Consider the following 26,100-nt stretch of genomic DNA (forward strand, 5'->3'; position numbering starts at 1 on the left):
CCACCATGAACTTTGTAGATGACAACAGGTAGTCATGTCAGAAGACTGGACATGCTTGCACACCCTCACCCCTCCACTCAAGGAATTACAGATGTCTGCTAAACCCTTCCACCACAAACAGCCTGCACTGAAAATTCACAGTTCATGCAGCAATCTACATCATGTACATACTGCAGATAATTCAGAGTTCTAGAATTGGAGTAATTGATCACTCTAATAACAAAGCAACTGGTAATATGGCAAAGATCGACAACTTTTTGCAAAGCTATCTATGCAAATTTTGGTTCTGTGCCCATACACCATACTGAAAACCATTATAATCACTTTGTTGTAACAGCCAAAGATTTTACACATGCTTTTGGAACAAATATACAAGTGTATGAAGAAAACCAAAATGAATCAAGAGATGTTAAATTTTTATAATGGAAACAATAAAGGTTTTTTTTTTTTAAATAAGTCTGAATGGTTAATTTAAAATTACTTTTAGAAATAGGAAGCACCAAAAAAAAAAAAAAAAAAAAAAAAAAAAAACAAAAAAACAAAAAACAAAAAACCCTGGGCAATGGTGGCCTATAATTCCAGCACTTGAGACACAGAGGCAGCTGGAGCTCTATAAGTTTGAGGCCAGCCTGGTCTACAGAGTGAGTTCCAGGACAGCCAGGGCTACAAAGAGAAACCCTGTCTCAACCCGATTTCCCCCTACCCCCCAAAGAAAAAGAAATATAAATATAAAGCATAAAATAATTTTTAAATATTAAGGGCTTACTAGCCTCTCAAAAATGAAACTTTCTCACCAAAACATAAAAAGTATTATGCAGCATGATATTACATGAGTACAACTTTTAGAAATATTATGAGGTGTTTAGAAAAACAAAAGATTTTTGTGTCCTTATGCTATCTGCTGTTTTTAAGTCTGTGTTAAACAATAGAATCCAATGTTCTGAAACACAGCAAGGCAGTGTGAGTGAGTGTGTGTGTGTGTGTGCGTATACATGAATCAGTATGCTATGTGAGTGAACACGTACATGTACATGTGGGAATGGCATGTGAGTGAATGCTTACATGTGTAGAAATGTGAGAATGAGGATAACATGGATGCATGTGGAGGCCAGAGGCATGTATGTCCCTGCCTTCCCAACAATGGAACTGCAGGAGCATGCTACAGGCCCAGCTTCCCCCACACCCTGTGTGGTGCTGGGGACCCAAAGCCCCTAATAGTAAATTTTATTTAATTTTTTATAAATTCACTAATGTTATTTTACTTCATTTGTGAGTTTGGTTTTCACATATTAGAACTAAAGCAATACATACCTTCTAGAGAAGGACTTTTACTACTTTTATTCCTGTGTGTGTGTGAGACATACACAGAAATTGGGTAGAGGTTAGAGGACAATTCTTCTACCATGGGGGTTCATAAGGATAGAATTCAAGTCACCAAGTTTGGTGGCAAGTGCCTTTTACTGGTGAGCCATCTCACCAAACCTTTTATTTTTTACATTTAATTTGGGGGGGGGGGGTGAGCATACACATGTGAAAATCTTGCTGGCCCAAGGATCATTAAAAGCAAAATCTACATCGGGGTGAGTTTCCTGAGCAGACTAGGAATTGGTCATCTGTGTCTGGAGTGCTTTCTTGGCCTCTATTTTCAAAGCTGTTATTTGAGATCCAATTTGAAGGAAGACTAGAGAGGGCCAGTAAGTTCATTTCCTCTCTTAGAGAAAACTCTGATGTTTTGCCGGCTTAAATTATACTACACATTTGTGGCACACATTCCAAGCTGAGTATACCAAATTCCGTTCTCTCGAAACAGAGACTATATCTCTTGAAACAGAGACTATACTTCACAAGGTGAGCAAAGAAGAGTGGCATATGGCTTCAGTGTCTTATTTAGTCACTACACATTCACTGGGGGGATAGTGACATACCAGGTTATGGTGCCAAAAACAGACCTATTGTTTGTTTGGTATATCTATACCACTGTCATATGGTAAAACTATAATGCTGTAACTTCAAAGATCCAAGCCTCCTCCAAACGGCCACCTGAGGTTGATGGAACCAGAGAGCTTTCAGTTGGTAAGACTTTCATCATTCACTCAATTCTATGTCAGGTATGTCTTTCAGCACAGAACTCCCTAAGAACTTTTTAAAAATGGTAAGATGTCAATAAATAAACAAATAACAAAGGGATATTAAGGGTATTTTTTTTAAGATTTTTATTTATTTATTATGTATATAGTATTCCTCCTGCATGTCTGCCTGCAGGCCAGAAGAGGGCACCAAATCTCATTACAGAGGGTTGTGAGTCACCATGTGGTTCCTGGGAATTGAACCCAGGACCTCCAGAAGAGCAGCAAATGTTCTCAACCACTGAGCCATCTCTCCAGCCTGGGATGTTAATTTATTTTAGTCAGTGTATAACAGGCTTCCTGTGCCAGCATGGCTCAGCAGGTTCAGGGACTAAGCCACCTGAACTTGATACCTGAAACCCACATGGTAGACACCAAAACTGACCTCCACAAGTATGTTCTCTGACCTCTGACCTCCACACACATGCTGTGTAGTACTGTAATTTAAAATGGGTTTCTCACAACATTTTCACACATGCATATCATAGCACTTGCTCATGGTTGCCATTTTCATCCTCCTTTAATCATCCTCCCTTGTGATGGCCCCTCTTCCCTCCCCCAAATCATTCCTCTTCTGCCATATATATGACAAACACTGTCATCATATATAACAATGTATGCAGCATTTCTCTTTCCTTCCCATCAGCACCTCCGGTTCCCCATCCTCCCTCCACTCTCTGCACCCAGTATGCATTCTACTTAGTGTGCACTATGTGTGTGTGTGTGTGTGTGTGTGTGAGAGAGAGAGAGAGAGAGAGAGAGAGAGAGAGAGAGAGAGAGAGAGAGAGAGAGAGAGATTCCACATAAAGAAAATTCCAACAGACTAAATTCCTTGGACCAGAAAAAAAGGGTAGGATTAGCCAAGCTCCAACACTGACACTAAGGAGAATTGGGAAGGGACAGGGAATCCATAGGTCTAGAAGATGGTAAACTGAACCACAGCCATAGAATAGAGTCTGTGTGATATCTCAGCAGGTAGGGGTGCTTGCCACCTGAGTTTCAAAAGTAGAAAGAGGGATATGATTCCATAAGACTTGTCCTCTGACCTCCATGTGGGCACAGTGGCACACCTTATTCCCACAATAGATAAAAGTATAAAAAGAAATAATAAAATAGACACTCAGACCTAAAACATGGTCACGTCCAGTGACCACAAAGGAAGGCCCATTTACCCCTGTTATTCACAGAGCAGAAGGCAGCTGATGGTCGAGGTATGGGATCAGGTGCAGAGTGAGCTCAGACACAGAAGTCACAGGAAAAGCAAGCTGGAGGAGTCCAGTGTGGATCACAGGCGCTTCACTGCCTGCTTCCTACAGGCCATGCGCAAAACTGCTGCTGCCCCAAGCTCTGTAATCCTTTCCCTCCTGTCACAGAAAAGTGGCCCAAGGCAAAGTCACTGGAGAACCAGTGCCACCGGGAGCATCATAGCACTGAGAGTTAAACATGGCTTCATATTTCTGTCTTGATTCTTTACAATGGTGCCATGTTCCTCATCTCCAGAAAAAGTCATGTCTGGAAGACCAAAACAGACCATCACCAAAAGACAAGATGAAGGGCAAGGAGAGACAGCAAAATTCTTTGATCATCTGTACAACAAAATGATGAAGAAAGCACCCCATTCCCATTTAAAATGATACCTCCCCACTTATCCTAATCACTGTTTTGCATTTTAGATTTTACACTGAAATCTATCATCCTGTTTGCAGAAAACACTCGGGGAGAAAAATAAGTAACAAGTACAAATCATAAACACCTTCTCTTATAAAATGTAGGCAAAAATTTCAAGATTATGTTCTTAGGAAATACATCAATTATTTTTAAATGTTATTTGTGCATGAGTGTATGTATGTGTGGGTGCGTCCAGAGGCTGGAAGAAGGAGTCACTGTCACAGAAATTGGAGTTACAGGTGTTTCTAGTTCATTCCATAGGTGCTAGGGTCTGACTACAGTCCTCATGACTATGCAGAAAGCACTCAATTACCAAGCCATCCCGCCAGCCCTCCACAATGCTTTTGAGAAACTACTCCCACATATATGTATCGTCTTGCTTCTACTTAATTATGACTTAGTGGAAGCAGACTATGGTAATAAGGGTCTAAAATTGTGTGGGAGAAAAACAGCCAGCAAGAGGAAGGAAAATGGAATGATGGTGAAACCAAGAGAGTCATGTGCATCCTTTCACTGGGCCCAAATGAAACCACAGTCCAGTCATTCATTCCTCATCCTTCCTGCACCCCATCTCCTCCCCACTCCCTACTTTCTTCTCTCCCTCTCCCTCCCCTCCTTTCCTTTTTAGTTTTTGTTAGTTTGCAGAGTTGGGCACCCAGGAATTTGTACAATCAAGCTTTCTATTACCACTGGGCTACATCCCCAGACATAACTATCAAACAAGAGGGTCATCTTTGGTGTCCATTAACAGTAGTTAGTATAAAATTATAATTATAGATGAACAACACTTGGAAGAATAGATTCCACCCAACACACTGGTTTTTAAGATTCAAGTTTGAGTAACACTCATTGAATTATACGCTTTATATGAGTTATATCCTCAATAAACTGTTTAATTTAGGTCAGATGCTGGAGGAGGGGGAGATAGGGGACTGCACCGTTTGAAAGCAAAACTACAGAGTGACTAAGCTCTTGTATATAAAAGCCAATAAAACCAAATACTAAACAGACACCGGCACAGAGAAGAGATAACATGGCTCTGGCACATTAATAAAGAAATCCTTTCAACTAATTTGGTTCTTGATCTGCAGCCAATAAAACGCCTTTGCTAACTGCAATTCTGACCCACTCTTTTCCCTCTGTGCAAGAGACATATGTGGAGAGGGTGAAAGCCACATGGTTTCCTACCAGAAAGAAACAGGGATCTGGCAATCATCATGGAATGGCTCAGAGAGAAAAAAGGAAACACTGTCCATGTTTTTATTCCAGAACCTTTTCAGAAGCATAAGTTCCTGTCCTCACATGTATAGTCCTGTTCTTCCTCTCCTAGGGAAATTCTTTTTTCTACATGTGTACCTTTCCTAACCACTGCTCTGTCTCACTTCCAGGGGTGACTGTGGATTGTCTGCTACCCCAGAATCATTTCCAAACCTGCCTCCTCCCTTTCTACATACCCACTCCTGTCAGCATGGCTGCCTGTGAGACTCTGAAGGGACCTGTCTGGGTTCAACTCTAAAAAGCATGGCCCCTTGCTAACTATGGGTCCTTGGGGAACTCACTTAAGCTCCTTGTATCCCTTTATCTGTAAATTAGAATGAAGTTCCCACGTCACAGCAATTCATTAAGACTAGAACTGGTTTCTATATGTAGAATGAATATTATATGTAGAATGAATATTATATGTAGAATATATATATATATATATATATATATATATATATATATATATATATATTGGAACTGAATAGGTAAATAAGTAGGCAGAAGATGGGAGCTAAGTTTCTTCCTACTGAATACAGGGGTGATAGCAAAGAAGAAGGCTAAAAGGAACCATCGGGCATCGGAGTAAAAAGACTATTATGAACTCATGTTTAGGCTAAAATGAATAGAGATGGATACACAACTATTTATATAGCTGGGCGTGATGATACTTGCCTTTGATCTCAGCACTCAGGAAGCAAAGGCAGGTGCAATCTTCGTAAATTTGAGGCAAGCATGGTCTACATAGTAAGAACTTGTCTCAAAAAAAGAAAACGAAAAATGACTGACAAATGTACTTACACACACACACACACACACACAGAGAGAGAGAGAGAGAGAGAGAGAGAGAGCTTATCAGCTGAGAATACGTAGAAGCAATGACATTCCAATAGCAAGGAACACACAATCCAGAGCACAACTTTTAGGAGTTTTGTTGTTGTCTTGAAAGGTCACACTAGGGAATGAAGCCTGGATGTCATGAATGGAGGCACATGCTCTAACTCTAAGCCTGATATCATACCAGTAAAAAGAGCAAAGGCTTATTAAGAAATGTCTGATAGTGGGCTGTGACAAAGAATTTACAAGACGAGCCTAAGTATGTTGTACTGCCAGAAAATGTTAAAAATAAAATGTTGTGGACCTATCAAAAGACACAGGACTAAACGGATAAGCTCCCAACAGCTAAATTCCAGCAATACCAACAATGAAGTGTGCAACTCTGTGTTGTACCCATCAATCCCATCAATAAAATAGCTGAATACGCAAACTCGGGGCCGGGTAGCACAGAGAGGAGTACGTACTTAGCATATGTGACATCCTAGGCTCAAGCCCCAGCACTACCAAAAAAACTCAATTAACAGAGGCAAGGACACACACATTTACATAGTTACCCATCCTAAAAGAGGTGAATAAAACCTAACTGCCCATCCCCTGTGTAGGGCTTGCTTCCAAAGAGTGAAACAGGCAAACACAGCTACTGAATGCTATAGAGTACAGGGCCTGGCAAACACTGACTGCCAGGTGATGGAGGCAGTTAGCTTGTGACACTGTCATTCACAAGCGCTTGCTAATAGCACAGGTACCCTGATCATGATGACTTCATCTAACCTTGAGAAAATCATCAGATAAACCTACTCTGAAAGACCCCCCCCAAAAAAAAATACCCGATCTACTGATACTTCTCCAAACTGTCAAGGTCATTAAAAACAAAACCCCAGGAGAGTCTACAAAACCGTTACAGTCCAGAACACTGGAAATAACCAAAAATGAGGGTGAACTTTAACACAGTACCCTACAGGGGACCCTGGATAGAACAGAGAGGACAGGGGAGATGGTGAAATTGAAGTGGCATTTAGTTAGCAAAGGAACAGTGTGGGTTCTTGGTTGTAAGGAATGTATTACAGAGACTTAACAAAGGAGGAAGAGAGTGGAAGCCAGAGAATTAAGACTGATCACCTGCTTCTATGAGGCCCTAGACTCAACCCAACCCAACACAACAGCTCAAAAGAGCCTTTACTTCTTGATCCTAATTAAACAATTTATAATTTTAATGTTTTAAATCTAATCCAGATAAACACCAAAGTGTTCCTCTTCCCAAATAGTTATCATAAAACAGACTGAGTTCAGAGGCTCAGTAGACCAAGGGCCTAGCTTGATTACTAAGACAAGACTCTGGAGTCAAGTCCAGAGCCTGAAATGTGTAGCTTCTGCAGATAATGTTGCTAAAAATATACATCTTTACTCCCTGGAAAATAAAATGTCACTTTCCTGATGTTTCCCCAAAGCCTGCCAAAAATGGCAAAACTTTATTCATATTTTATAGCTTTTCAATATAAATTGTTATAGAAAGGTTTCTTAAGTTTTGATACAAATACTGCCTCATAATATGATAGAAATGGCTTAAGAAATAACACAAACAATACAAACGAACAGCAAAAATAGCAGCTCTGCCCAGCAATTTACAGAAACATCCCATTTTGGGTTTGGGGAGGAAAAAAAGGAGATTGTCAAACTTCATATGACCGCAGTTTTACTGGAAGAAAAAAAAAATCTCTGCATCCAAAATAAAAATATCTTACATGGTTAACAAGATTCCTGGATATTGCTGAGTGTCAGCAATAAGCAGAGACATTAAGACCTCAGAAGAAGTCAGCACAGATGTTAGCACAACTGCAGTGGCTGAGGCTTAGGTGCAAAGCACTGGAAAAGCCAAGGAGCTATGGCAAAAGGCCTCCTGGTCTGGCTCTTTTTACCAGCAGGAGGACTACCACACCAGGTGGAGTGCCAAAAACAAGCAAGCAAACAATACCCCAAGGAACAGAGAAGGAAGAGAACATCTTAATACTGATATCTGGGCTTCCCAAGCTCTCAACCTCCAACCTACTTTGCCTCTCAAGAATAAAAGGTGAGAGGGGTGAAACCTTCCCTTACAAGGATGCGGGAGACCTAAGCAAGCACCTAACACCCCAGACACAGCACCAACAACAATCTAACTGCACAAACCAGTGAGCTTATTAGGCTTCTTTATTTACAGTAATGTGGGTGAACACCAAAGCCTCATGGCAGCATGGACTCAAGTAGCCAACTGGCTGGAGCCTCCTCTTCAGTTTCCTCTGTATATTCTGGTACTTTCTGACACTAGGTTCTGAGCAATTCAGACAGAAACAGATACAGTGGGCATGGGGTGTACAGGGAAAGTAGTGAGGTCTCAGGTAACCCCTATTCCTTTCATGAGGGAAAGACAACAGGCCCAATCTCCAGGGTTGCTTCCCACGAAGACAGCAATAAATGTTTGTAACGCTCAAGGGACAGCCTTCTACAACAAGTATAAACTACTCACTCCTCCTGCCAGGAAATGGACATGGGAATCTGAAAAGGAATAAGGATATGCTGGTGGTTAGACTGATAACCCCGAAGTACCTTCTCATTCCCCCTGTATATGCACTACTCTTGCCTGTTTGGTCAGAAAACAGGCACATTGTAGCAAAATGCCACAATGTCCACTCACAGATGTGCCCACAACACAGGGTCTACTCCAATATAACACTGCAATGACACATTTCAATCCTTATTGCTTTAGACAAATGAAAAGGTTAGAAAAGACCTTTGGCCTTTGACAACTCAGGCCAAAGATGGGTCCTCCTTGGTCTGCCCCCTACTCCGTGTTTCCTTCTCTGCTGCCATCCCACCCACTCCAACTCTGTCAGTCCACCACTTCCCAAGAAATGGGCCAAGAGGACAGTTTTGTAGCGGAGATATACTCAATCTGTGGAAATCTAACTCCATATCTTGTTTCACTCAGTTTCTCTCTCCATCCAGGCCATCAATGACCCCATCTCCCCCATGATTAATCTAACTCACTGCACCGCCTTTTAGGAAACTTGGGATTTTCACCTGTAAGCTTGAGGGCTGCCACTCTATACCACACCTACTTACTCTCCCAAGGAGCTAAGAAATAGGCCCCCGTCCACCAGTAGCTCCCTGCCTTCACTTCTGTTCAAACATCTTCAATGGTTCCCTTGTCCCTATCCAGTCTAATTCATACTCTGGAAACTATGGCAAGCCGTGTTCTAGTCTAATCCAGCTCAATATAGAAAAACACGAGATCTGCAGCAAAGACGACCTGAAGTTCACTCTGAGTTCAATTTCTGCTTTCAGTGTGACCTTAGCCTACGCTGACCTCTACATACTTCAGCTTCCATTGTCTTTAAGGGGCCTGGTACATATAACCATGACGGCATATTAAAGTGAGAACATCTACAAAGCCACACCTGGAACACACTAAGTACTCAGTATATAGTGCTGCTATGATTTTTCTTATTAACACTCAATTTAGGCCATTATTCTCCAAAACAAAAAATATCCTTTAGTCTGACCCTTACTAGAACAAGCCCTTCTTACTCACCATAAGACCCGTTCTGACCAGTACCCCACACAAGTCCTTCTTGCTCATGCCCCATAAGGCCCTCATCTGCAGTACTTGCCTCTAATACAATGTTCTTCTACTTCACCTACTAAATCTAAGCCATGCTTTAAGAAACAACTTCTACCTTCTCTCCCCTAAAGAGTTTTCCTTATATGGTCATGTATCATTTTTTTTTTTTTTTAATGTTTACTAAGAATCACATACTCAGAAAATGTTCAACATTACCTAATGCTGTGATTAAACAAGTTAGGACTACACCTACTATTATCTAGCCTCCTTGAGATGATCTGCCTGGATCAATCATGGTTCAGCTAAAGTGTTCAACAAAAGCCTTAGAAGCCAACAGAAGGATAGAATAACTTAGAACTGGAAGGAAACAGCAGGACCAAACTCCTTGTCAATCATATAGAAGATGCCACCACCTCCTCTCACCATCCACATGATTAGTATTCTTTGCTAACTAGTCCAAGAAGTTAACTCTGAGTTAACTTCCAGTTAACTGAGTTAAATTCCAGTAACTAGCTCTTATTGGACTGAATGGCTCTCAGGCGCTATCTCCTTAGTCTCTGGCTGCATCTGACCTTACATCACCGCCCCTTTGCCACGTGAAGACACCAGGAGAAGAAACCCATACCCCTGCCAATGACACCTCAAAAGAAACCACCCCATGGAGATCGCCATCTCTGGAATTCTGGATTCCAGAATAATTTTCTGTTATTTAAGTTATTCAATCAACTCAATCAAGGTATGGCTACTTTGTCACTAGTTAGTGTGTTTGTTGCACTGTGTAAGTGCCCAGAAACAGATCCACACAAATACAGTCTGCTGGGCATCACCAAGGAAGACATATACCAAGAAGAGTCTTTTTTGTCAGATGGTTCTAGATCAAGACTTCCACACCACACCTGCCCGCTAATCCACACAGACCTCTCACAAAAGTCCATTCAAAGTGGATTATGAATATAAAATGCAAAGCTACAAAACTTCTAGAAGATAACATTTAAGAAAATTCAGGTCTGACACAATTAGGAATGAAAAGACAAGGAGGGAAAAACCAACTATATGTCTAGAGACAGCCACATACCCAAAATACATAGAAAACTCTTTAAATTTAACAACAAAAGCAGGCAATCCAATTTTTATTGTTTGTTTGAAAATAGGGTCTTACTATGTAAACCCAGTGCTAAGATTATGACATATGCCCCTGTGCCTGGCTCAAAATCCAATTTCTAAAAAGCATTAGATAAGCATCTTACCAAAAAAAGACATAGAGATGGCAAAATACATACTGGAAAGTATGTTCAATACCACATGTTGTTTGGTTTTGCAAATTAAAACAGGTATCAGCATGCACACAGAGTAGTCCAATTCCAAAACCCTGGCAACACCAATTGCTGATGAAGACGTGAAGCAACAGGAGCTCTCATTCACCACTGGTGGGAATGTGCACACAGCCCCTCTGGAAAACACTGCAGTTCCCTACAAAGCTGAAAACAGGCTCATCATACAACCAAGCAATAACAGTCCTTACTATTTACTCAGGGCAATCAAAGGTTTTATGTATGTAAGAACCCATATATGGATTACTTATTTCATTTTTACTTATGATGCCAAAGCCTGGAAGCCACCAAAATATTTTTCAATAGGTGAATGCGTAAATTACTGAGGTCCAACAAAATGTGGGACTATTAATAAGAAATAAACTATGTCACAAAAAGACAAGGCTGAATCTAAGTCATACAACTAAGTTAAAGAAGCCAGTCTTAAGACCATGTTACATAATTCCAGTTATATGACATTTTGGAAAAGAAAAAATAAATATAAGGTATGTATAACATATAATATACACATGTGTGTGTTTGTTAGCTGTATACATATCAGGAACTGAGTTGTGATGGAAGGGAAGACAAAATGAATTGAAGAATAGGGGATTTTTCAGGTGGTGAAATTGTTCTGTAAGATGACAAAACTGTGCACCAAGGTCCCTCGTAAACTGTGAACTTCATTCAGTAGTAATAATGTAGCAACTTTAGTTCATCTGTTTTAACAACCAGCACACTAGAGCCAGGTGGAAAACAGAAGACTGGAGTTGATCTTGCACCAATGGTGTGCTGGAGCACAGGCTTTGAGGATGAGCATGGAAAGGATGAGGGAAGGTGAGTGAGGTACTTTGGGGGTCTCGAAACTACTCAAATGAACATTCAAAACCACATACTAGAATGGAGTCCCTGAATAAAGGTCCCTGGTAGAGACCACACACTCAGTACAAAAAAAAAAAAAAAAAGATTGTTAAAGGCTACTCATAAGCACAGGTAGGTAACAATATAACCCTGCTTTGTTGGATTTTTAAGAATGCTGGGAGAGGGGACCATTTTAGAATTAAAAATCAAGTCAGATATGGCAGTGAATGTCTACAATCCCAGTGGAAGGCTGAAGTAGGATGGATAGTAAGTTGGAGGCCAGTCAGTGATGCATACACAGTTTGGGATAACCTGCACACAGGTCGCTAAACCCAAAACCAAGCAAAAATCCAAAATGAGCTTGCTGCTCATTGTGAGCTGCAATCTATGACATCCACTACTAGGACTGGGAAATTTTAAACCATAAAATTAACATAAAAATCTATCTCAGAGCAAAAAGGACAGAGGTTTCTGGAGGAGGCAAACTCAAAGCTGTTTTGAAAAGATACATGCTCCCACAACCTGAGTCACAGATTCTTGGGGGGGGGGGGAATGAAGTAAGATAAATATCTACCATGACTAAAAGCCAGCACATGGAACAAAACCAACAAAGATTAAACCTGCCAAGACTAAAAATTATAGAATGACACTTCAAAAGGAAATGTTAAAGAGTAATTTTTAAAAGTCAAGCATAAAAGGAGTCAAAACTTAAGTTATACAAATGGTATACACAAATTTGAAAATTCTTTTAAATAAATTCTAGAACGATAATCATTACCATGTTAAAAGCAATGGTCACCATGTTCTCCGGGAGCTTAAGTTGAACAGCTTCCCAGGAAGGTCAGAAAGAGAAGACTGGCACTAATAAATTTGGAATGTGCTACAGTATAAATTCAATGTGTACCCATTTCTTTTCAAGAACTTACATACATTCATTCACCCATCGAGGAAGGAAAGCACATGCCATGGTGTGCTTATGGAGGTCGAAGGGTAACTGGTTAGAGGTCAAGTTTCTTTCCACCAAGGGGACTTCAGGAATCAAACTCAAGTCATCAGGCTTGATCAGCCATCTGATCAGCCTTGCAAATTCTTAACTGGCACTCAACTCTATCTTAGATTTCTGAAACATCATCTACCTCATTTCCCTATGTCTCTTACTTAGAAAAGTTGCCAATTATCTTTGCCCACTTCAGTCCCACAGGAGAGCTTGTGTGTTGTATACGTGTGTGATATACACATGTATGTTGATATACATTGTTGCATGCATGTGCATGTGTACCTTCCTTGGTTACCCTCCCCCTTATTTCTTTTAAGACAGTCTATCACTAAACCCAGAGTTCGTCGACTAGGTTAGACTGGCTGGCCTGCCAGCTCCAGGGAGCTTCTGTCTGCCCAACACTGGGCTCACAGGAGTGTGTCGCTGCACTTGACTTTTATGTGGGTAATGGAGGAATCCGAACTGGGATCCTCATGCTTGCTAAGCAAGCACTTCACCAGCTGGGCTCTTCACCCAGCAGACATCCATTCTTTTGAATGACCTCACAGTTCTTCACACATGCAGACCCAATTTTTCTGTAAGTACTAATCAAGACCAACATTTCCAGGAAGCAGCTTATCTTTGTCTTAAAATCTGTAGTCTAAAGCTTTACTGTTATCCTCTAAGTGTCCAACATCTACCTTAGAAATGCTACTTAGATGTCTTTTTATTCACATTGTTTTCTTATGAGAGCATGAGCTACTCAAGATTGGAAAGGAACATAGCTAAACAATCCACTTAGCTGGTCTACTTATTTTTCCTGTAAGGATGAAGCAACCTTAAAGTGCATTTTTCCTTCCAAAGCTTAAAGAAGATGAAATTTGCAAAATGTGCACATATAAATATAACATCTCACATATAAAAATAAGCCAAGTGTATAAGGCCATTGTTTTCATCTTTGACATTACAAAAGTGGATTTTTTTAAATAGTCATTTTTCTAGTCTTTTCATGTCTGCCAATTTTAAAAGGAACCCATATGTCCAGGGCTAAAAATGAACAAGGTTAAGCCAAAGGAAGTCAGACATCATTACACAGCAAGGACTTTAATACGAACTGAAAATGTGGTTCATACAATAATTAATGAACTATCTCAAGTATCCCACAATTACCTTGCTGAAGTATCAGTAGTATAAGCTATGGATACAATTCATGAATTAAATGAGGTTTTTAAAAGATCTAAATAAACAGATGTATTGCACTCACAGACTAGAAAAATCAATGAAGGTAAGATCCTAATTCTCCATAAATTGATCTGCAGATCCCACACAAAAATCCCAGCAGACTATGCATGTGATAAAATATTGCTAAATGATACTCCAAGATGTTTTTAATGAGTGCATGCACAAGCTGGTAAAACCTGACTGATCTTTAAGGCAGCTGTGTCAGTCAGGATATAGCCATTAGGCCATAAAATTCCAGCAAGCGTTTATGTTTACCTTAAAAAGTGACCCTAGCAGGGCGTTGGTGGTGCACACCTTTAGTCCCAGCACTCGGGAGGCAGGGGCAGGTGGATCTCTGTGGGTTGAGGCCAGCCTGGTCTACAGAGCTAGTTCCAGGACAGCCTCCAAAGCAAGCAGAGAAACCCCGTCCCCTGTCTTGAGGGGGAAAAAAAAAAAAAAGTGATCCTAAAATGTGTATGAAAAAGCCAAAGATTTAAATAGACAAGGAAATTTTGAAAAGCAGAACAATATTGGAAGACACACACTACCTGATTTCAAGACTTTCCAAACTATGGAGACCATGACAGTGAGGTAGCCATGAAAGTACAGAGTACACAGCTCAGCAGAGAAAAGCAACCCAGATGTGTACAGCTAACTGATTTCCCCTGCGCTGCCATGCAACTCATCCATGATCCATTTATACCCAGTTCCACAAGTTTCATGGTGACAGAAATCAGAAGAGTGACTGTGGGTAGAGCAGAGTGGGGTGGCACTAACGTGGTTTAACTGGGGAGGACAAAGATATGGACATGTTCTATCTTGGTGAGGCTGGGTTGCACAACTGTATATACATTTGTCAGAAACCATGTAAGTGAAACACATACAGTCTGTATCTCACCATAATTCTTTAAAAATGTATCTATGTATTTATGTGTATGAGTGCCTGCCTGGCTTTTTGTGCATTGTGTGCATAGAGATGCCCTCAAAGGCCAGAGGGTGTCAGATCTCCTGGAGGTGGGGCTGACATGATTTTGAGCTTCGTGATGAGGGTGCTGGGAACTGAACCCAGGTCCTCTCCCAGAAACTATGTGCTCTTACCTGATGCACCATCTCTCCTGCCCCATGTAATTTTTTAAACAATAGACAATAGTAAACAAATTTGTAAAATATCTGTGTCTCAAAACTGGAAGAACATATATCACATTAAAAGTATTTATCTAGTTAAGAATATTATTTTAGTTTTGTTATTGTTTATTTTTATAAGTATATATGCTGTAATCAGAACACAAAACATTTTTATGCCATAATAAAAACACCTCACATGTGCCCTGCTGATCCACTAAGTCCTTATAGAAATTACCCTCTGAATCTGTAGCACTATGCAAGGAAGCCAGAACTTTTCACATCTTCCTAATAGTTCTGCAGTCCAAGAAATGAACTGATTTCTTCCATCCTTGTGCAAAGCCTTATAGGGGGCTGGGACCCCAGCTCTTTCTTCTTACTCTGTGTCTCAGCTGCTGTAACCAGAACAAACCTCTCTTGCCACACACTACCACAGCCATTATATACTGAGCCTCAAGAGCCGACAGGTTCCGTGACCATGCATGGAAACCTTTCAGGCCATGAGCCAAGCTAAGCCTTTCCCTTCATTAAGTCGGTTTTTGCAGGTGTTTCATTACAGGGACAAAGCTGGAATACTCGTCCTTTGTTTACTCCAAAACCCCTGCAGCAGTCCCAGTATCCCTGAAACTTCCTCAGATTCCTTTTGGTCTAAAAAGTCAAAACAGCTGCAAAACAATACAAAAAATGCAATTTGCCACCATGACTCTGGCGACATGCCTTAGCACAAATCAAGGAAGTAGACACAAAATAACTACAAGTCACTGTATTCGCTGCCACATACTCAGAGAGAGGGAAAAAAACTTGTTTTTACAAAAGAATGTCCTTGTTGGAGTACATCCTGACCCTGGAATACATGCCATTTTCATATTCCATGTGATACAACTGGAAGTATACATGAGACACGTCCGAAGCACCACATAGCATTTGTGGCAGCCAATGCATCTAGCACTGTAGATTCCTGGGAAATACAGTTCAAGACCTTGCTAATGAGAGAACATAAAAGCCTTTTGGGCTGGGTGGTGACGAAGGCTTTGCCTTTAATCCCAGCACTCTGGAGGCAGAGGCAGGTGGATCTCTGAGTATGAGGCCAGGCTCGTTTACAAAAGTGAGTCCCAGGACAGCTAGGGCTGTTACACAGAGAAACCCTGTCTCAAAAACACAAAAGCCTATTTGGGGAATTTGAAGAAGACCCAGATAACATAGGAAACCTGCATTTTTCCAAATGGTCAAAGCATGATAATAAGAATCATGCAGGATGACAAAGGAAGAGAGTTGGGAACTTGAATATAACAGCACACAGACTAAGCACCACACCTCATTGTTGTTTATTCTAATGTAGCAGGGTTCTTATTAGCAGTATTTTTAAAATATCTCGTATATACTTGCTACTATGGTAAACAGCAATGGCTATCACTAACAATTTCAGGGTTCCTTCCTCTCAGGTCCTTTCTCATGACTGTCAGAATATCACTGGACACTTCTAGCATCTTTCTCCCATAGGAAAGCCTTCTGTGTTCCCAGCACCCATGATGTAGTTAACCTACATCCCCTGGCTTTCTACAAGTTTGGCCCTATGTTATCCACCAACCCTTTCTCCATGCTCCATCCCAGGTGCCTTCTATGCTGGGCAATCCTCTCCTTCAGTTCCCAAACCTCTCATCATTACACACACCTGGAAGACTGCCCACTCTTTTCCCTGCCCCCTCCAACCTATCTAAATCTTTCTGGTCCTTTGAAACTACCAAACAAAATGGACAAAGCCTTGAATACTAGGTTTGAGCATGTATTCTTTAATTTTAAGCAGGGAAGGGAGTCTTCAGGCAAAGAAAGGTAGATTTATACAGAAAAAAAAAAAAATCTTACAACTTCAAATTCCTAAGAAGAGTTTAAAAAACAAGAACAATAAAAATGTCTTAATGAAAACCAGCCATGCAGTTTTGGGACAAAGGCAGCCAGTACTATTGCACTGGGAATTTTAACCTATAATCTCAGATTGAGGTAGCTGCAACTGAAAACACAGCTTCTTCCAGATTATAAAAACAAAAAAGAACTGTAAAAGCCAAACAACAGCAGAAAGAAAACATGTTTTCATCTCTTGAATTTAAGGGGATTTTTACCCTAATGGTAAAAAAGTATTTTTTCTTAATAGCTCAATCATACTTTCAAACAACAATACCTAAGAGCCAAGTGGTGTATTTATTAGAGCTGAGAATCCCTTATCAAGTACTTTGAAGCAAAATATTTTGGCTTTATGCAAACATTGGAATATTTCATATCCATAGTGAGATCTTGGAGACAGGACCAAGTCTAAACATGAAATTCACTTGTTTCATATGTACCCTACCTGTATTTGGGCTGAAACCATTCAGTGAGAGTAGGGTTGAATTTCCCACTGTGAGATCAGTCAGTGCTACACACACTATTTTGGATTTTGGAGTATTCTGTATTTCAAATTTTTGGATGAGGGGTATCAAACCTACTTTTAGCTACTAAATCTTTAGTATAAAATGGTAATGACTTCTCATGTATATAGTAACTCTTGAGACTTGCTTAACATACAGAAAAGACATTAAGCCTACAGACTTAACTTAGGCCTTAAGATCTTAATGCCTAAGTCACTCTGTACCCACGACTGCCAGAGCCTTGGGCCCAACCCAGTATCACTCCTCTGCTGTGATTTCTGCCAATCTAAAACAAGGATCTCTATGCTTCCACTCATTGTAGCTGTCATTTCTCTTGTGTCACTGTACTTTTTCATTCTAGATACTGAGACTCTATGTATCAGTAGCTCTTTTAGGCTCACAAGATACAGCACTGAATTAAGTAAAACTGTTCTGGGTTTATGCTCTATAAGACGTGACAGGTGGTTACACATGCTATAACGAGAAAAATGAGAAAAATGAGCAGAGCAGAACCATCTGTGAAGGTAACCAAAAGAGAGTTCAATGCTTGCATGGGCTTCTCTGAATGCTGAGAGCTGCTGGGATGTGCAGGGCCATCTACATGGAGGGTGTTAGGTTGGTATTGAGAACCATTTCAAAGGAGCATTCTGATCAGATGCTCACATCCCAGGGGAGAGGGGCCTTCCTCTAAGATGACAATCCTATGTTGAGATCTTTTCTCATTCACTTTTGGTGCCAAATTTTTAAATTCTCATGTACTTGTATTTCTAATGAAAGACCCCAAATGTTCCAGTTCTACCAATCTAGATCTTTCCCAGATAGACAATAAGGGACAGACTTATTAAAAGTGAACTTGCAAACACTAACTATAACAGTAATTTTTCAGTTATATTACTCATTACCCTGAGATATGATGACAATGAAAAGGCAAATATTACTGACACCAGGCAGGGACACAGAGAGTCTAAGTAAAAACAAGAAGTTCAAAAGCAAAGGCTAGTGTGAGAGTAGCAGGAAAAATATGTAGTGACACAACAATTGGCCGTGACAATCCTAACACTTTCCTAAGCATCACCATCACAACTGAAGGGCTATGGCACAGAGAGAGGGATAAAGTAACTGGCCTGGTGTCACGGAGCTAGTAATGGTAATAGCAGGCAGCCTGGCTCTAGAACCTTGCCCTTTAAATTTCAATAAAGCCCCAGCAAGGTCAGCTGTGGATAGTATGGGGCATCCAGGGAACCCTGAAACTAGAACAAGATTGACAGTGAGAAAATGAGGAAACCTGTGAAGTTTTGGTATCAAACCATGATAACTAAAAGTAGGCACACATTCCTACAAACACTATGTACCAAACCCTGCCATTTTACCACTCATAGTCCCACATAAATCTGCCTTTATATTATAGCTGGCCAATGTATGATGGCTGTTCCATCCTTTCTCACAAGAGAATTTACTAATTATTCATTTCAATACAGAATCATGCAATTAGTGTCATTTACAGAAACTACACAGACCAAGCAAAGATTGGAGGCAAACAACCCCTTCAAGAAATGAGATCTTGTATCTAAATCTGATGATGATTTTTTTTCTTGTTCTTAAAAAAGCTTGCTAGAGAAATCACTCTCAAACCTGCCTCCCTGCTCCTTCCTATCTCAGTCATCCCCTAATGCTGGAGACCACAACCTCGTGGACTTCAGATGAGAATCTTTTAAATTCATGACCATTTCCTATGGACCCTAGTCTCTCTAGACTTTGCTTTAACCACACTGCAGCCTTTACTTTTCAGGCAATGAATTTCAAACACATGCAGATTTAAAAAAAATAAAATAATGCCAACATTTCCAAACCATGTCCTATAAGACACTAATCCTAAAGGGAAGCAATAGGTATCGTAGAGAAAAAGTCCCAAAACCAAGTTAAGTTTACAGTTTGCTGGGTCAAGCAAAGTTTATCAGGTTTAACACAAGACTCCTAAATCTTTATTGTTGTTGTTGTGGGGCTCTGTCTGTGTAGGTTAAAGGAAGACTCTATGGAGTCAGTTTTCTCCTTCCACCATTATGTAGAATCAACCTCAGGCTGTCAAGTTTTAAGTTTTAAGGCAAGCTCTTTTTACTTGCTGAGCCATCTCACTGCCCCTTGAATCTTTACTATACTCATGCTGTGGCTTTCCCTGAAGCATTGACCATGCTTAGGAGTCACCTGTGTACAGACTGTGACTAATGCCAGGGAGTCTAATCCAGAAGTCAGAGGACGCTCCAAGGACTCAAGCCATGGTATACTAAAGCCATGGCATACTCAATCTACAGCACACTGTCAGAACTAAGGCCTGATGGGTGATAAGATCAGCACAAAGCACTCAAGAGAGCACAAAGTTTGGCACAGAGCTGGGAACAGCCATGAGACTACAAAATACATTTTCCAAACTAAACCTAGAAAAGCAAAGACTTAGGAGTAAGAATAATTTGAACTCAACTGGAAAAGTGTCATGCCTATGAAAAGATGGTACAACTCAGTGTGCAGGTACTAGATGCAAACAGGATATGACTTCCTAGTTTCTCCAAGACACTATGTTACTCTTTCAAATAAAGGCCTATGGTCATGGACCACACTGAGAATGTAAAGAATCTTACATCCATGTCAACCTTTTGACATGTAACACAACACAGTCATCTAAAGGTTCACAAGAACTTTAATGCCAGCACTTAGGAGGCAGAGGCAGGGAGATCTGAGTTCAAGGTTGCCAGGTCTACAGAATGAGTTCCAGGACAGCAAGGGCTACACACAGAGAACCCTGTCTCAAAAAACAATAACAAAACAGAATCAATTTAGTAAGAAATACATTACATACACTTCATAATATATTAAGTTTGTGATTTTGTGTTGGGTTGCATTCATAGCTATCCTGAGTCATATGGGGCCCATGGCTGGACATGCAGGCTGGGCCATTTCACATGAAAAAAAGAAAAAACTAACACATACAACATAAAGTTTCTTCATTTCAGAACACTTCCTGAGCCTCTTGGGACTGAACCACAGAGCTCACATATTGGTCCCACAGTCCCAAGGTAACCCTGGTGCAAATGCTTCATGGCCAATGAAGTCTGCAGTTACCTGTTATTTAAGAGGGACTATTAATTTCTGTTTTATAAACTGCTTTCAGACAGTACAGACTAAATGGACCATTGCACTGACTAAAGGAAAAAGAAAATAACATTTGTTGGGTAAAATTCAAGTCATTTACTCAGCACCAAAAAGCAGAAGCCTCACACAAAATAGTCCTGAGATCTAAGTTCATTCTATAAGCTGCATGGCTGCTGGATCCCAGATTGTCAATACCCAAGTTCAGCACTCTGTAACCAAGTTACAAATACAGTAACTGTGTTACTGCAGTGGGTGGGAGTTTTCAAAATAAAACTCCCTTAAAACACCAACCTTCCAAGAATTACTATAATTAGGTCTGAGTTATTTACTTAATAGAATCACACTCCATTTTTAGCACCTGCTCACGGGCAGCTTAAGGTGAGAAGTGCATCCCCTGGCTTTTGGAAACATGATGCACTTTTCTCCAGCTCTGCACCAGCATGCTTGTTAGAAACATCTAACAGCAAAACAAATGCGGAAAATATATATCTTCACCACATGCCTTGGTTGTAGAAGAGAAAGAGGTCCCAGGTTTGGGTTGTTTAGCAGGCAGGGGGCATGGTGCCAAACACCACAGAGATGCTCAGCTTTGAGTCTCTGGTGATAAAGAGTCTGGCAGGCAGGAATCAAGCACCTATTATCTGATGTCTACTGGCAGGCTACAAAAGCACAGGAGACCTGGATGCCTATCAGAAGGAAGGAGTCACCAAAGAGCCACACTAAGCTCAGAGCGTGATGACAACCCAAGTGCTGAAGTTAATGTGAGCTTTAGTTTCTTCAATGGAAATTCAGTAGGAAATAATCTGTCCATGTCCATGTTTACAGAGACAGTGCTTCCCACTGATGGAGAGAGAATACAGTCTCCAACTGTCCAGCTTTGTCATCTGCCAACTTCAGAAAGTTATTTAAACCCCCCTATTCTTGCTTCTTCAACCCCACAAGGTAATTGTAGGACCAGGAAGGAAACTTTCAGAAAGTGCATGCCAAATAATAGGCACTCCATAAATGTTAGCTGGCATCATCCCTAACAGCTGACAAAATTAGTCAATTTGTCAGACTTTTATTACATTTAGGTGTCCTTAGAAAAATTACAGACTCCAATTTTTTTTCTTTTTAGTGAGGGTTTTACTTCACCGTTCATGGGTTTGTTTTAAGACAGTCTTATTCTATAACCAACACTTACTTGGAACTTACCATGTAGCTCAGGCTGGCCCTGAACTGGTGGCCAACATTCTCCTGCCTAAACTTCCCCAAGTGCTGAGATTACAGGCATGTGCTACCAAACTGACTTCTTGGGTTTTTTGGTTGCATATATACATATACATATACATATACATATACATATACATATACATATACATATACATATACATATACATATATAATTAATTAAATACCTAGCTAATTATTCTTATCAAGAACCTACCAATACTTGCCTGTAATTTCGACACAAGATCATCGTTGGCTACATAACAATTTCAAAGTCATCCCAGACAAAATGAGACCCATCTTAAGAACTAGAAATACACATTGCCACTTAAGGCCCACAAAGTTGAACTTTTCATCTACTCTAATTGGACTCCCCCAGACAGTTATTAGTTCTTTGGATCTGAATACATTTCAACCTTCGTAGTCAAGACCAAACTCCAAAACATCATTATTCTTACCAGCACTATCCCAACAGCCTTCTGCTCTTTCCCTCCACACATCATGATGAGGAGAACTTTTTAAAATCCAACTATTTTAGAAAGAGAGATGTACATGTCATATAACACCGGTGGTGACTAGAAGACAACTCTGTGGAGCTGGTACTCTCCTTATACTTTCCATGGTTCTACAGACATAACTCAAGCAAGCCTCAGCCTCAGCCCAAGTCCAGGTCATGGTCACAGTCATGAATCTCTACACCCTTACCATTCAGGAGCAAAGCTGGAGGACTATGAGTTCCAAGACAGCCTGAGATACACTGCAAGATTCTCTACATGGAATACTAAAGTAAAAAGGGAAGGAACTAAATGAAAAGGGGCCTAGAAAGACAGATCAGCAGTTAAGAGCACCCGCTGCACTTCCGGGACTCAAATTTGGTTCCCAGCACCTATCTCAGAAGGCTCACAAGGGCCTCTAACTTCAGCGCCAAGAGATCTGATGCCCTCTTCTGGCCTCTATGGGCACCTGCAGTGTACACACATCTTTTAAGAAAGGAGTGCATGCCTTTAATCCCAGCACTCAGGAGGCAGAGGCAGATGGATCTCTATAAGTTTGAAATCAGCCTGATCTACAAAAACGAGTTCCAGGACAACCTGAGCTATTGAGCTATCACACACACACACACACACACACACACACACACACACACACACACACACACACACCCCTCTGTCTCAAAAAAAGAAAGGAAGGAAGGAAAACCTATTATCTAATTTCCCATAAGTCCCATAGCTAAAAGGTCTATAGGAACCAGTATATCCATAACCATCCTCTCTGTGACTGCTCAAGCTACAGTTTTCTCAGATTCATATTGGTTCCTCTGGCCTTTGAATGGTGCTCCCTCTACGTGGCATCATTCCCCTCTCACCACTACCCTGAGCAACTTGTCATCTTCCAGATCTCGGTGAGAGACTGGAACACAACAAATCATGCTGTTTCATATTAGCAACCTTCGCCATCCTCTCTGAAACACAAAATACAACTGTCATAAAATGGCTGAAACTGCTATTGCAGTTTAATATTGCTCTTGTCTAAAAAAAAAAAAAGCTAGACTCCAAATAAATATGGGTCCATTCCCATCTTTAGTTGGCACAACTCAAATTCACCACCATAAGCCTGATGAGCTATATATACTGTAGTTATTTTCAGTACACCTTTGTCTATAGAGGAAAGTGGTGTGATACGTGAGGGAGACAAGCACATCACTCACAAAAGACCCGCAGCACTATATTGGCTAACTTACCTCACACATTCCACTGAAGCGAGAGCAAAAACCCATTGCTTTAACATGGGCAAAATAAACTGAAGACTAAACTTTCCAGAGTAACACTAAGTTTCTCTGTGCATCCTCATCAGGTGTTCCGTGGAACAAGAGTCCAACTTCAGTCACCAGTAAGTAGATATGCGACTAAATCAAAACTGCTGCCACATTTGGCACCATCCACCTCCCTTCTTGGCAGGCTCCGAGAGGCCAGGAGTTGAGCTGGCCTGGGAAGAGTGATTTATCCTCCCACATTTAGAAGTGGTCCCTTTGCAACAGAAACGCTGTACTGCTTATGAATTTTGAATTCTAACCTTGTCAAACCCGTACCCTCCGGACTTGTTTCACGAAAAAGAAAAATCTGATTCCTGTGTGCCACTGACAAAAACAAACACCACTGTCCAACTCTTTTTGGAGGAAAAAGTTGCTTCCTTGCTTCCAAAAACCAGATCTCTCTTTCTACAAAACAAAGTGACTGCTTGGAAAATTACAAGGAACCGACAGGCAGATGTTAAGAGGTTAAAGGCTAAGGCGCAGGCAGATAGAGGTTAAGGGTTGCTAAAGGCTAAGGCTGTTGATGGAGGCTGCTCAGGGTAGTAGCATTTAGACGAGAACCAGCAGGCCCAGGCGAGCAGCAGCTCTCAGACACTGGCCGAGGATCCCAGGTCCAGGAGAGGCACGCAGGTTGACAAACGCCAAGTCCCAAGCAGCCAGGTTCGTCACACAGACCCTGCCCAGGCAACAAGCACCCCTGCCGGGCTCTGCACTCCCAGGAGCGTCCCGGCTCCAGCGCAGCCCTTCCCGGGACTGCGCGCCGGGGAGGCTGGGGTCAGAGTACTCGTCCCGGGCAGGGCTCCGGGAAGGACGCCGGCCAAGGGCTGCGGTCCCACGCCTGGCCCTTTGTTCCTTCCTGACGGCGCAGGCCCGGGCTCAGCGGCCCCTGTCCTCACCTTGTATACGTCGCCGTAGGTGCCGCTTCCGATGCGCTGGATCAGCTCGAAGTCCTCCTGAGGGTTCCGGCGGGACAGGTCGAAGCCGGGGTTCATGGCGGGCCCCGGGTGCCCCCCACCTCCCTCCCGGCCCGGGGAGGGGGGCGTTCAGGGGGGCCGCCCGGCTCCGCCGCCGGTCACAATCGCCCGGCTGCACGCCGCGGCCGCCGCCGACCACGACGAGCCGCCCGGCGTCCCCGCCCTCCGCCGCCGCGCGGAGCCGGGTCACACCCACCAGGAGAGGAGCGCGCCCGCAGCCCCTCGCTTGGGGTGCAGCTTCAACATGGCTTCCGCCCGCCGCTCGGTCCGCCCGCCCTCCTGTTACCAGCCCGCGCGCCACTGCGCAGTCGCCATCCCGGAGGCCGCGCGCTCCCGGTGGGGCCCGCGCGCTCCCTGCACGCGTGCCCCTTGCGTGGCGCCGGAGTCGCTTTAACAAAGTTGGAAGCCCTGCTTGGTGGCCCCAGCCCCGAGCACGTAGTAGTTGCAACGTGCGAAATGGTATCCCCAACTTTTTAGGAGCAGGTACTCGCGGGCTACAACCGAGAGCTCAGGAGGTCCCCATCAGAAAGGTGAGGGAACTGACACTTTGGTTCTTGGGGTTGGCCTGACAGGGGTGTAGAGAGGACCAAGGCAGAGCCGAAGGGGAAAGGGGGCGGGGGGGGGGGGGGAGACGGACACACTCGTGGGCGGGAAGCAATGCAGCACCTAAGCCGTGATTGACCTCTGTCCCGGGAGAGGGTTGGATTATCAAAGCTCGGGGCGGCGACTGTGCAAGCAAGCTGTCTGGCAACCCTATGAAGGGGAGGTTGCAAAGGGTGGGGCCTGGACCGGATCTATTCCCACACCTGAAATGTAAACACGTGACCATCCCGAAGCTCCATAGCTTCTACCTTACCTGACCAGCGCTCCACCCAGTTTAAGACCCAGATAAGCCAGTTTAAGACCCAGATAAGCCAGCGTTACTTACAAACGTTGAAGCCACCCTCTCTGACTGCTGTAAGTTATCTAAGAAAGGACGCAGGCAATGGAAAGGTCATGTTGGTTTCTCACTAAAATAACTACTGCGCATTTCCAGAAGTTGGAACCAAGTCGTTGATGGCCACTCAGGCGTTACAACGTTGTATTTTTTTTCTTCAAAAAGGTTTTCCTAATCTTAGGCACCACACCTCCTAAGGATTAACGTTCCCTAATGCCTAGTGACTTCTTAGAAAGTAGGTCTCCTCAAACTTTTTAATGAATAGTTGAACAGTCTAGTTAACAGTTAACGGCTTCATATTTTTAAAAAATGTTATATTGCTTACAGTATAATTGCACACTTACTAAACTTTAAAATTGTATAATCCAAATCGGGTGTGGTGGCACATGCCTACCATCCCAGCACTTGGGAAGCTGAAACAGGAGCATCGCTGCAAGTGTTATCACCAGCCTTGACTACAGAATGTGTATATGGGTTATTGAATGTCTGTTGACTAAAAAATGTTGGGAAATGGTCCTCTGTGTACCACATAAACGGGCTTCCAGTCGTATGATGTTTAGTTATCCTAAAGCATCGGAGTATAACAATGTTGCTTACGTTTCTGCACCAGAGGTTCACATCACCGGATTAATTCAGGATAAA

General features: G+C 42.0%; 1 protein-coding gene across 10 annotated transcripts in view; it reads right to left on the minus strand.

The window, feature by feature from the left end:
• Nucleotides 1-24,788, minus strand: part of Map4k3 (mitogen-activated protein kinase kinase kinase kinase 3) — a 137,138-nt gene extending 112,350 nt beyond the window's left edge. For 4 of the 10 annotated variants that reach the window (XM_051175155.1, XM_051175153.1, XM_051175148.1 and 1 more), the window contains exon 1: nucleotides 24,444-24,787. In XM_051175155.1, the coding sequence (XP_051031112.1) occupies nucleotides 24,444-24,539 (96 nt within the window). In that variant the 5' untranslated portion in view covers nucleotides 24,540-24,787. Of the gene's footprint in view, nucleotides 1-24,443 lie in introns of all 10 variants that reach the window. The other 6 variants (XM_051175149.1, XM_051175151.1, XM_051175147.1 and 3 more) reach the window with 3 other exon arrangements.
• Nucleotides 24,789-26,100: the final 1,312 nt, after the last annotated feature.

This window comes from Phodopus roborovskii, unplaced genomic scaffold (assembly GCF_943737965.1).
Source record: "Phodopus roborovskii unplaced genomic scaffold, PHOROB, whole genome shotgun sequence".
Lineage (NCBI taxonomy): Eukaryota > Metazoa > Chordata > Mammalia > Rodentia > Cricetidae > Phodopus > Phodopus roborovskii.